The sequence below is a fragment of the Conger conger genome, chromosome 15, assembly GCF_963514075.1.
Source record: "Conger conger chromosome 15, fConCon1.1, whole genome shotgun sequence".
Lineage (NCBI taxonomy): Eukaryota > Metazoa > Chordata > Actinopteri > Anguilliformes > Congridae > Conger > Conger conger.
The window spans coordinates 20,321,004-20,334,687 of record NC_083774.1 but is presented as its reverse complement, the minus strand read 5'-3'; the positions used below and the strand labels follow the sequence as shown (position 1 = coordinate 20,334,687).

Here is a 13,684-nt window from a genome sequence, read left to right as displayed (position 1 = left end):
GATTAATAATCAGACAAGACAAATAACTGCTGTGTTTGGGGCAAAAGGTCCTCTCACACAGCTAACAAAAAGGACATCGTATTCCTCCTTTACAGATGGAAATTAAAATTTAAAAAATTTGTCAAATAAAATGTAAGTGGAGTGTGCATTGACTATCATGTCAATTATTATTTTCACAAAAATACTTTTTTCTGAATTCTCCGGGTAAGCCCATTTTACTGATTCTCTGTAAGTCAAAAGATTAGACTCAAAATGCATTCTGCTTGAGTAACAGGTTGTCAGTCAAAACTGTGATTTGTTTCTCTCATCATCTGATAAAAGGTAACTCACAGGGAATGCCTGCGTGTGAACCCTTGTGTACATAAGAAAACAAACGTTGACTGTAATAGAACCCAGACATCATTGCTCAAACCGTGAACAACCCCATCTCCTGTCAGCTGCAAGCATAAATGTGGTCTGTGATGCATTTAACATGTCTGCCTGCTTGGGCCGGTCTCTGCTTTGTGAAACCTGAGCTCAAGACGCCAGAGCTGATGTATCGCCACAGCGTCTATGTTTCCAGAGCCTTCTGGGATTTCACCTTCCTGCCAAACAGACCATCCAGGATGTAAACCTTTGTAAAGAGTATATGATTTCAGTCGAAAAACGCCACAAAAATCCAGAAGGGAAAGCTGCTGTAAACAGATCTCTAACGTTTACAGTCAGTTCTCATTTGTGGGTTTGTACTTTAGTGCCTGAAAGATTGACAGCGAAAGATTCACTTATCTTTTGTTTGCTCTGATTTGAAAGTGCAGTTCATCATTCTTCCCAAGTTGTCTACCTCATATTGTTTGTTCCCTGCAGTTTGCTTTGTAAACACAGGCATATCTTTGATTATTGTTTGCAGTTTATTAAAGGAACACATTATTGTATTAGCCCAAGCGTGCAGTCCTTGACTCATCCTCTTTCATTTTTCTTTCTGTCAGGCAAAGAGCCTGTGCTAGTGCAGCAGTCTCCTTTTCCATCTCTGATCAGAGTGGCAGCTTGAAAGGAGAGCGTAAACACACAACACCAGATGTAAAGGGCTTTCTGCGTAAACACACAGCACAGATGTAAAGGGCTTTCTGTTGCACACAAAAGTGAGAGGGATGTGTTGGGGGGTGTGAGGTATGGCAGAAGCACTATTAGAGTTATTGAAGAGGCACGAAGAAAAATGAACAAGAAAATAGCTGGGCCTTGACAAAATAAACAAGTAATGCATTATTAATACATTTGAAGTGGTGATAGGCGGTGTAAAATGAGGTTTTGATCAGCTGGATATAGTATGGGCGAGGGAGGGTGGGGGGGGGGGTATGGTTATACATCACGACTAGTTGAAAGAAGAGAAAATGTACTTAAGATCATGTGTGGGTGAGAGGGAACGGTCAGCTGAGGTAGATACGGAAAAGGAACGGCATGTGTGTCAAAGTGAATCGATGTGGAAAAGTATTTGCATCAGGTTTTGAGGGGAGAGGGGGCCATTGTTTTCTTCGGTTCATAAACGCTGGAAGGTTCAGGTGGATGCAGTTAATTCGTGAAAGCTTGTACTGCAAGCACAGGGCCCTGAAATGCGCGTATTGTTTGGGCTATGTGTGTTTATCAAAGCGAATATGTAAGTGAGCGCACTTCGTGTGCGGGAGTGTGTGCTGTCAGATACGTACGCGCTTGAGTGTGGTAGAGTGTGACTCCAGAGAGATACCGGTCATGCCTCTGTTGTCAGGATCTTCATTCCGGCTGCGTGAGCAGTGACAGTTTTCGGGGATCCAAACAGTGTAACGGGGAGAGTTTGGAGGGGATAAACGCATGAAAGGGTTCTGTTGGAGGAGAGACGGTCAAAGCGAGATGAAGATCTGCATGCCGGCAGAGGAGAAAGTGAGAGCGACCGGTCCTTATCTGCTGACACGGAGACTTCCGGAGTTTTTAGAGCTTCATCTGTGCAGGAGGTGCAGCGATGCCCAGTTGCCGTGCCTCGTCTGCTATTAGGGATGAGTTATGAGAAATGTGTCCCGCGGGAAAGAGAAAGCCGTCTTGTGTTTGTGTTTTGCTATTACTGCTGTAGTCACGCAATTTCATTGTTCTTTCATGCAGAAGCAAGGCTTTGCAGATTCAGCCGGCATTCGAGGGCGAAGTCACTATATCATAACGGTAATCATTTTGGAGCTTTGCTCTGTTTTCTCACTGCAGATGCCGATGTCCTTCGCAGTTTGAGGGCCCAGACTGCCAGCAGACCAAGCACAGTTTCCATGGCAATGGCTATGCTTGGTTTCCCCCCATAAGGCCATGCTTCGAAAGTCACCTCTCCCTGGAGTTTATCAGCGAGGCTGCAGACGGGCTGCTGCTCTACAGTGGGCCGGTCGCTCAGCTTCAGCCATGGGACCCCGAGGACTTCATGGCAATAGGTGATGTCAACGGATATTTCCAGAAGCTTCTCACAGTAACACAGATAGAACTCATCTTGAGTCACTGCTCCCTGTGTGAAGGTAGAATTTTTTTGGAACTGGGGGGTCACCCAATGTCGAAAGAGAAAGTCCGATGAAGAGTTTGAGGTGTGGTATCATGATCAAATATGTATATTTAATTTTCTTTTACTTTTAATAATCTGAGTTTCAGTGCTAGTGCATTTTATGTATTTCTTTCAAGTGGCTTTATAGCATATTCATTACATATAAGAAAGCAAGTCAAGTAATAAATGTTGAAAAATATGAATCTCGAAGATGTAATCACAGATGCTTGCACTTGAATTAAATATTGTGGTTCAATGGGTTGAAGAACTGACTACAATGCATATTCACTTGATTTATTTTTTGTAATACACTGGTTTGAAGATTCATACGTGCAATTATACCCACTTAAAGCCGTTTCCTCCACCAGTGATATGGGCAGTTAAAGTACACTCTCTCCTGTGCATTGGTTGCTAAAATGTAAACTGGCAGTTATCCACCTCTCCAGCACCCGCTATGTTATCGAATCAGACAGGTTCAGTTGGGAGGGTCCGCCAGGTTGTGCTCCAACAGGCCGAGTGAACTGAGGTGCAAATAGAAAGAAGCGATAATCAGAGAGACCGAGTCAAATGAATCCTGCCTCGAACGGGAGGGCTCTGTCAGAGAGCTGTGAGACGGACAGTACTGAGATTGTGAAGAAGAATGAAAAAAGTGGAGAAAGAGAGAGAGAGAGAGAGAGAGAGAGAGAAATCTCCTCATCTTGACATATTCTCGGTTGTTGCAACTGTAAGCCAGAAACACAAACCCATTTTGGGAAATATCGTGTTGCGCATTTCTAATTCCTTTTGGTTCCTGAGACTTTGGTAGATGCACTCTGAGTTGTTAATGTTAAGTGGCTCTTTGGATGGGATGTAGGTTATGATATATTTGTCTTCAGAAGCGGTACTGGTATGCATTTCCAGACCTTACGTACCTTCTAAGGCATGTTATGCAATTTGAATAATAAACGTGGGATGTACTTGAAAAGAGTGGAGCCATATATTTAAAACCTGTGCTGGTGGGACCCGGGTCCTGATCTAGCCTGTATCATCAGAATCTCTTGTGGAATATGAGAGAACGTCCTCCCCTCTTTAAACTAGTAGCAATACAAAAACTACAATTCATCCACAGTCATTTACTTATTATTTTATTTCATGTAATAATGATAATTCTTTTTATTTATTTTACTTGTAAGGCTACTGGTATACTCAGACTTACAGCGTCCCTTTACCTTAAAAGAAGGTTACACGTACGAGTCAGAGCCACAGTATCTTCCCGTCATGCCCATTCTTCACAGAGGCTAATGTCACAATGGGATCAGGCTGGAGTGAGTGAGCAGGAAGCACAAACTGGGTTAAGCCAGGCCCACTCTTAGAAACTTAATCTCTGGGATGAAAATGTGGAGTGCTTACACCCAGTGTGCGACTCGCGCATTATTATCAATTTTCCCACATCTGTTTCACAGTCTTAGCCTCATAGAGTTTTATCATGGTCCTGGTTTCAAATATCACTTTCAAGTTACGGAGTTTTGTACATAAATATCCACAGGGGGATATGCATAGCATATTTTACCAGATTTCAGACTGCTCTTTTAAGTCACATGCTTTAAGAAACCCTATCTGTTACTGAGTGTGTTTATTCAGTCATTTGTAATATAATTTATTAAATCCTCCTGTTGCCTTTTGTGACATCTGCTTCAGGGCTCGGGAGGAGTAATTTTTCATATTTAAGGAAAAAAACATTTTTCCTTCACCACCCTGTTTCCTTGTGCCGAAGCGGCGAGATTAATCTTCTCTGGTGTCAGAAAGAGAGGGAGAAATGCGGAATGCAGATGAGGGATTGGGCACGATCACAGATGTAGATTAAAAGCAGAAGTGTGTTGGGACCCGGGCGAGCGCCATCCCCTGCTCTTGTCTGAACGCATCGAAGGCGTAATCCGTCCATCTGGCCCACGCCAGCATAACTCAGCGGAGCTAAGTGCTGTCTCTCACGCCGGGCCGGGCATGCCGCTCCACTCTGACACATCATCTCCTGATTAATCTCAATTAGACTAAGTGCTGCCTCCGAGCCCTCCCCCGCCCTCCCCGGGCCCTCAGCCGCCACCCACCGTGCCGCCCCTCACCTGGAAATGTCACGCAGAGGAAGCGCACCCAACCCAGACTGATGGAACTGACGTTCTGGCAGCCTCTCCCTGTACCTGTAGCGTTTCCTCCAGAGTGTTCACGCTCCCCGGTTTAATCTGCAAAGGGATTTTCAGACAGGTGCAGACACTCGGTGTGTGTGTCTCTCTGGCGCTCCCGTTTTAACAGTTCCCCAGTGAGGGGTTTTTTTCTCTTTCAGGTGTATTGTGAAAGAGTAAAGCAGTTTGTATTGCTTTTGGGGGAAGAACTTTTCTCCCTAGAGTTTTTGGTCTAAGAATTTATACTGGGTGTTTACATGAACCGGTGGACTTGTGGTCAATGTTTCTAACCTGGTACTGGCTTTTTAAGAGCTCTGTCTCCAACTGTGCCTCGTCAAATACAGTTCGGAGGGATCCTCAGTATCAGAGTGGATGGGTGTGGATTTTTGTCTCTTCAATTAGATGGACTTCAGTTCAGTATGTTCTTCAGTTTGGAGTTGTTAAAGTATGGAGACTCTCCTTGGCTCTAATTTATTAAGCTGGATATGAACACATTTCTCACGAAGCATTCATGCAGGTGTTTATAAATATGGTGTTTGCACTCGTTGGCTTTCAAAAGCATTGTCATGCATTGGCCTCCTCTGTCAGACAGATTTAGTCAATTAGACATTATTCTTTTTTTACTCAGTTTTCATTAATCAGTTAATTTCAGTTAATTCATTTTCTTTTCACTTCAGTTGCTTCTATTGATGAGATTGCATTAACCTCATCTGCTATTTCTTTCCAAATGTTAGTCTTTTTGGGTGCCATGACCCTGCTGCTAACACTGCTAAATAAAATAATAATAATCTTTTTTGGCATTTGAATGCCATTCTGGATGGATCTGGAGCCTGCCTCCTTTGCCTTTTATAAAGGTTGTAGGTAAATCTAGTGTAAATCTGCCATGCCATGAAAGACCCTTGTATATTATGTAAACCAGGTAACACATTCGTCCTGTTTGGCCAATGAAAACAGTATGCCAAAGTTCACTGAAGCATTGTTAAAATAATCCCATTGTGTGTCAAATGTCTTATAAAATTGTGTTATTAATCACATATTTTAGACTATATTTTGTTCCTGGTATCAGCTTAGTTTCGTTCCTTTTTTCAAAGAGGCATATTTCAGTAAATATGTTACTGATTAATGTTTTAGAGCTCTGCTATACATTTAGTGAAAATATGCTTCTCTGTGCTTGAAGTGGGTTATATTAGTGTGATCTCTGTATTTTTGCAGAATTTCATGATGAAACCTTGAGACCTTGATAATATGGGAAATGTCTTATAAAAACTTGCCGTGACCGCAAGGTTTTTCATAATAGCATCTTTCTTCCCAGAAATTATTGACGGCACGCCTACTCTGAAGATAAACCACGGCTCTGGCACGTTGGTGCTTCAGTTGCCAAGCAACGTGGATGTAGCAGACAGACGATGGCACAGGCTCGATATAAGGAGCAATAGTAAGGTGCGTGTTTGTAAGGCGACATTTCTCACACCACATGATGGTCTAATGGTTCTGAGTTCTTCTGGGATTCTCTAATATTAAATCTTTTTTAAATAATTGATATCTGAATCCTGAATTTTAAGGAAAAAGGACTCTAGGCTATGGTACATACTGATTATTGAAATATCTGTGGTTTGCATGTCTGGGGAAAATACCCCCCCCCCCCCAGCTGTTACAGGGATCCAGGTATAATGTGTCAGGCAAAAATGACTGGATGTTTCCCTTCTGATGTGCCTCTGTAATATCCCCAGACTGCTATGCGCATTAAACCAGCAAGCGTGGGATACACATCTCTCGCCTTTGCAATAATGTATGTTATAATAATCCTAATAATAATTTAGGACTGCTCCGACTGCTACAAGTGTCTCAATCAGACGACCAAAATCTCTAAAAATGGCTAAATTGCCTTTGTAACTGGAACACTTTTCATACAATTGCATTCCCAAAGCGTGCCATTTTTCGCTGTACCTCACCCTTCCACAAAAGCGTGGAAAGACTGCTTTCAGGCATAATGCCCCATAATAATGCTCCAGAAAGACATTAAGCTGGACTGCTTCAACCCTCTGGGTGATTTCAAGAAGTTGTTTGAGACATTAAGAACAAATGTTTGTAATTTCTTTTACTAATACAAATTTCTGTAATTGTATTATCAAAGATTTGTGATGTTCCTTTGTGTATGGTGTTTTTTTGTGTGAACTGGCCGCTCATTGCCGTTCCTGGCCAGGGCTCCCTTGAAAATGAGATGGAAATCTCAGTGGGACTCACCTGGGAAAATAATGGAGAACAAAGTACACAAAAAGGAGCATTTTTGGAGCCCAGCAGCATGAATAGGAAATCATATCACCCAAAGAGCACTCACACTCACACTCACAGGGAGAGAACCTTCTTCCATCTCTACACCTGAGCGTCTTCTGACTCATCCAGGAAGAGCTCTTTGTTCCTCTCTGTGCTCTGCAGGATGTGCGCTTCACCTTGGACCGCTGCAGTGGTGTCACCGTCATGGAGACGGAGGGTGTCGACGGCTGGCTGACGACTGAAGACCACTCTTCCTGTGAAGTCACTGGGGTCACACCAAACCTGGACAGGTAACACAACTGATTCCTTACATTATCACCCTCTGATCACTGCTTCTGCAGTAACTGATATAACATAACATAGCATAAGGTAATGGCAGGAACAGGCCATTCAGCCCAGCAATGCTCGACTTTTCCTACCCCAAAGTTTACCTACTGCCTACTTTGCCTAAAAGCTAAATAGTATCAAACACCGTATCAAGCCTGGTCTTGAAAACCCCCAATATGATACTGTACCCACTGTGTCATATTTACATCATGAGTTAGTCTGTATCATAGGCCATTACATGTTTTGCCCCTCTAGAGAATGATGGATGAATTGGTGGATTGATTGTGGCTAGGCTAGTCGTGCCTGGATATTGATACTGTACAGTAGATGGATGGATTGAATAACCACCCATGCGTGTCTCCCCTAGGCACCTCAACGTGACCCAAGTCTTGCAGCTGGGTGGAGTCAATGAGAACCTGCCCTACGTTTACCCTCAGTTACAGCACAAGCACTTCTCCGGCTGCATCCGCAACCTGGTGGTGGATAGTAAGGTACCTGTGCCATACACTACAACCATCAACCAAACCACTTCATGTTGCAAACTTCACATTTCCGGCATTTCGCAGACACTGTAAGAGTTACATTCTCTACATTTAATTTGTCAAATGTACTGCTGGATATTTACTGAATCAATCCTGGTTAGATACCATGGTCAGTGCCCCACCATCACTTTTGGTCAAAACTTATATGTGCATGTGCATACAAGAAAAGGACTAGTCCTTTTCATGATGATGATGACTATTATTGTTATTCCCAACATAATCTGCAATCTGCATATAGTGCTCCAGTTTTAAAATACTAATATTAGCCACTTGCCAAATGATTATACTCATGTGCATGTTTTCCTATTTCAGGGCTTTTAAATGTGCTAATTAAAAGCATTATAATATTCTGAAGTACTAATCAACAAAAATCATCTGTTCACAAAAAAAACACCTTGTTGACACTGAGCTAAAGGCTGGGGTCAAACCCGTTGCTAAATGACTGAAAGGCAGCTTTGAACTGTTGTTGCCATTGAGGTTGGAGGTACTGTAGGAAGCTATTAGCGAAGATAAATATTTTCAAATGCCTGAATAATTTGAAATCATGTCTTATGTTAGATGCCTAAAGATGTTTTCTTGCTTTTTACTTGCAGTTGTGGTAGAGTTGCCTTCTAGTTTCATCATGTATTATTGAGAGGAGACTTAGGATCCAGCTATTTCACACATATTAAGCAAGATGTTTGACTATTAATTTTTACTTTACTAATTTTTACTTTACTGCCCTTTTAATCGCTAATGGAAAACCTGAACTTGCTCATTCATACAGTGCCGTAATCATTATGTTATTATATTACAAGGTATTGGGTCTGGGTTTTATTTCCGATTATGAACAACAAGGTGTAAATTCACACAGCATTATAGTAGCAGTACATGACTCCTGGAGGACCTTTGTGTCTCCTCGTTTTTAATGTGTTTCTGCACATAAGTGCTGAAATTTAGTCACCGTTTGGCTGGAGTCAGCATGTGTTGTTTCTAAAACATGAAGTAGCTGCTGATTGAAAGGAAATCATGAAAACCGGCAGAGACAGTTACCCTCCATGACTCGAATTGGATAGCCGTGCTATAAACACACGTTATAGCACGGTGTATAAAGGTGTTTGAAACCAAAGTAACCCATGGTTGCTGTGAGGTAATGGAAAACGTATGTGCTGCTATTGAGGACCATGGTTTTATGGATGATGATGTACATTTCATAGTGCACACTCAAGCTGAAATTCTGTTCCCATGCTGCATTGGCTTTGGGGATTTCTTTTTAGTTTTAATTCTGTTGCTGTTCCACAGACACAATTCTCAACTCATGGGGTCATAACCTGCATCTTTATTGGGGCTGGAACATAGAAGAAAAATGTACATTGCATATAACACTTTCTCCCCTCTTTGCACTTATAATTAAGCCATGAGTCTTGCATACTGAACACTGAACCTACCTCTACTGCCTGAATTGGAACTAGGGACCCATAGAGTACACAATTAAGATTATGCAGTCACACCTGCTGCCAGTTACAGCCAGTTGGTGAATCATCTGACATAAAAATGGAAATATCTGAAATGTTCAGTATGTTGGTAAATCACCTGATTAGCAATGTAAAACCCTACTTACTATAATCACATTAAAATCTACAAATATGTATTCGTCATATTTTGAATGGTCTTGGATATGAGTTGCTTTTGTTATGACTGGTTGAATGCACATCCAGCTTTACTCTCTCAAGAGCCTCTCCAAGGTCCATACTGACCCACTTTATTTTTCCAGGTTCCAGGTTCTCATCACTCTAACCTTTACACACTACTGTTTTCCACATATCCTAGTAATGTATATCGATAAAATTGAATTTATATATGTATGTTATATTATATTTTGTTTATATGGATAAAACATGTATAAAAGGAAAATAATAAAGCGGTTGGGCTTTATATTTACCACAAGGTTGTGAGCTCTAGCCTTATATGGTTTTACTCCTGTATGGTTGGCTCTCACCTACTCCAGCTATAGGAGTCTGTGTTCCCCCTTTCTCCTGTGCTCTCCCAAGCAGGTCACAGTGCCGTGGTAAAAGTAATCTTTCTTTCTTTCTTTTTCTTTTAGGTCTACGATCTTGGCTCTCCTGCAGACTCTAAGAACAGTGCCCCGGGTTGTCTGATGACAGACGGACACTGTGTAAACATGGGGTACCCATCCTGCGGACCCCATGGCCGATGTCATGGAGAGTGGGGCTCCTTCAGCTGCCAGTGTATACCAGGGTACACTGGGCACCAGTGCGAGCAGGGTATGGCACCCAAAACTATACATTTAATGCAGGGTTTACTGGCTGACATGGTTGGCTTATTGCCTTTGTTGTTCAGAGATTTCCTGTAAGGCAGCCTGACATTCATTTTCCTTTTTAAGAACTCAAAGCAAAGGACTGCAAAGTTCACAAAAGTTGTCAAAATATTTGTTAAATACCGTGATAGTCTACAGGGAAAAGGGTCATTTAAGTAAACAACAACTGCCTTAGTCCATTGATGAATCAGTACTTGTGGGTTGAAGGGCATGTGGCTATTACATGTTCAGGGTTAGAATGAAATGGCATAACCTTCACAATACTGCTTCATGTATTAAACTCCCTGGCCATACACATTTCAACAAAAGCCTTCGTACACCATGAGTAAAAACAAAATATTTCCAGTCAGAACACCACGATATCAATGTTGTTAAGCTGTCATTGTTGCTGTTTTGCCTGTGACAGACCCACTACTGTTTAAAATACCAATTCCAGTGAACCTGACATCTAATGCTAACTATGGAGGTCCTACCAATGGCTAGCCTGACAGAAGAGGCTGACAGAATGAAGCTCAAACCAAAGTTGGAGTACTTTCTGATGTCTGCCAGTGTACAAGATGGTAATGGATATGCAGTCTAACTGATTTTGACTTACTGACTTAAACTAAGGTGCAATATACTTAATTTTTTAGATAATATGAAAATAATATGTACAAGGAAGCAGTGAAACACTGAAGAGGGAACGTATGCTAAAGAAGAAGGAGGCTGTGTTTTATTTACCTGTTATTCTGAAATCTCAACCAAGAAGTAAACCCATACAGGCTATTCTTACTTCTTAGGACGACATTGGCCTAGGCGATAAGAGCAATCTTTTTAGCAGAAGGTTACCGGTTTGATCCCACCCTGGGTGTGCCAAAATATCCCTTATTCATGCCTCCACTGAAAAGTAATGGCTATGTCTGTATTCTGAAAGCAAGAATTAAAGTTTTCAAAGTAAATGAGTGACAATGATTATAAAAAATAATTATGGCATTTCAAAACCCTTTTTTACTATATGTTTTCAAAAAAAAAAAAAAAGAAATACTGTCCTGTTGCTTAAATTACATATTTAATGGTTTACCACATTTTGACTGAAATCGAGTGAGATTAATTTTTTCCTAATAGACTTATGCCAAAATGCTGTTTCAGAGTGGTTTCAAAACACTTTCAACTTCAACTTCATTTCCATATGCTACACAGTGTGGGTTGGCACACATTTGCATCTTATGCAGAACATGTTGCTGGAGATTAGTTTTTTTATTCCCTGCATCACAATTAGCAAACCAATGCACTGTAACCTTATGGCTGTATATATTTCTTTAAGAACACATTAAATGGGTCTGTACAAGTGCACATATTTGTGTTCATGCCAGCTCACTCTGAGGTGGTTTTTGTATTGTACTACTAGATCAATACCCTGTTCTGAATTATTAGTTTTCTGTTGGATTTGGGTAATCTCTAGAGATTCTCATAATTTGTGTTAGACAAGAATTTTCTGATTACAAAGAATTGTTTATTGATTGTGCACTGTTCCATTAATGATATTATATTGCAATACATTTAAGGTATTAACTGTGTGATTACAGACAAATCTGTTTCAGACAAAAGTTACTTGGATATTTTCAATAACACGACTGCTTCAAAACTATATTTAATTTGGTGGTTCACATCCCTTGAAATAGTGATAGTGCCACTCTATGCCCACCAAAGTGCTTTCTTTTCAATATAGCATATTTATGTTGACCGAAGCCAGTCAGCCATTTTGTCAATCAGGAAGTCAGCGAGTGAGGGACGTTACCTTTTGTTGGATGTCTCGTGGTTAGCTGGAGCTGTATCTATAAAGATGAAAGGGATGTTGTGATACAGTATGCGCACTGTAATCCCCTAGTTTCCCTGATGGAATAAAGAGAGTGTAGACATGCCTTCCCCAGATTGGCCCTTCTCTTTAAATGCGATCCCTGAATATGCGTATGCATCAGGACGGAATACAAATTTCAATGGCTCCTCCACCTCCTCCCACGCAGTCCATCGTGGAGAATAATAAGGGGCATAGGGTTCACGTCATCAAACAATGTGTTTATGGGCTCCTTCTCAAAACTGAGATGAGGAGGGCTGGATCTCATGCACCATCATCCAGCGTGAGCAGAACCGGACATTTTAAATAGTCATGCTTCTCCGTGGGGACTTGCCAATAAAGTTGACATCCATCTTCATTTCATCCCCAGGGACTGGAAGGGAACAAGTTATTAAAGGCTGCCTTGCATTGAAGTGAGATGAAAACAGAATGAAGTGTGTAGCCATCATGTTCAAAAATCCAATAAATAAATAAGTCCGATAGGAGGATCCACCGAAAGGGGGCAGGGAATGTCATTGAAGAGCCTTGGAGCTGCTTCTGACGGGTTCATTTCAATGAAGTATGCGTGAATTAACAACTGGGAGTCTTACTTCCTTGCAACGTACCACACCTTGAATTCATCCATTAAAATATCTGTGTAATGAACAGGAGTCTAAATGTGTTTGAATCTTGGAAGCACTGTTAATTAGCGTGAAGACATTGCTTGCAAAGTGAGAATACGATCTGAATTAACTTTGTCTGGCTTCTGGATTTGTACAGAACCGAGTATATTGTTTGCTGTTTGTGATTGACAGAGGTCCCCGAGTACTCGTTTGATGGGCGTAGCTACAGCCATTTTCAGCTGGGGTCCCCCCTGCCGACCCGAAGGACCCTGGTGCAGGTTCTGGTGCGGTCCCGCAAACACTGGGGAGTCATCATCAGCCTGCTGTCCAAGGAGCAGAGCGAGTACCTGCGTTTGGAGGTGAGCCGCTTCACCGTTTCCCCACTCTTCCTCTGCAAATTACACCTCCCGTTCCTCCCATGTCTTACAGCGTGATATCACGTAACAGAGCAGTTACGTGATACCGTCACTTTTGTGTACTGTGCGGGGATTTTTTATGGTTCAAGATTCTTTTGATCAATAACAGCAGCGGAGCCTGTATGTGTATTTCCCGTGATTGTTAGGTTGTCTTCGGGCAGACAAAAAAATTGGCGTGAAAGAGGTGGGTAATTTAGCTAGCCTCATCAGCCACTTCAGTATTCTCTTTAATAGACAAATAAACTTGACCCTTTCATTTACTGCAGCACACTGCAGTTCCCATTTTGCACTCAAAACACAATGATATACAACTGAGGAAATTACAGAATATTCAACGAGCTCAAATAGACAATTTATGTGACTCACTGCAATTTTATGTAATGCTGTGCATGGATTGACTGTAGTTTGGGAGCTCTGTTGCTGAAAGTCCATTAACTCATACTCAGTGGCTCTAAATGCACCGAATTCATTTTCTCTGTGGTAGCCTGCTGCAATGGCTAATAGAGATGGGGAGATATATTGAATGGGAAACGTAGCCAACCAATTTGAAGACAATAAGGAATGATAGAGGAAAGAACGTAAGGCAAATTGAATGCTGACTTTTGGCATTCAGCAGATTTTCTTGTCCAAACTGACATGCGGGTTGCATTTATTTCCTCCATAAAGTCCATTTATACAGTCGGATAGCTGAACAC

General features: G+C 41.6%; 1 protein-coding gene across 1 annotated transcript in view; it reads left to right on the top strand.

Annotated features, from left to right (window-relative positions):
* Nucleotides 1–13,684, top strand: part of LOC133111067 (neural-cadherin-like) — a 95,362-nt gene that overhangs the window by 66,365 nt on the left and 15,313 nt on the right. The window contains exons 23-28 of the mRNA XM_061221227.1: nt 2,203–2,417; nt 5,990–6,117; nt 7,114–7,241; nt 7,646–7,769; nt 9,904–10,084; nt 12,766–12,932. Of these exons, the coding sequence (XP_061077211.1) occupies nt 2,203–2,417; nt 5,990–6,117; nt 7,114–7,241; nt 7,646–7,769; nt 9,904–10,084; nt 12,766–12,932 (943 nt within the window). The remainder of the gene's footprint in view (nt 1–2,202; nt 2,418–5,989; nt 6,118–7,113; nt 7,242–7,645; nt 7,770–9,903; nt 10,085–12,765; nt 12,933–13,684) is intronic.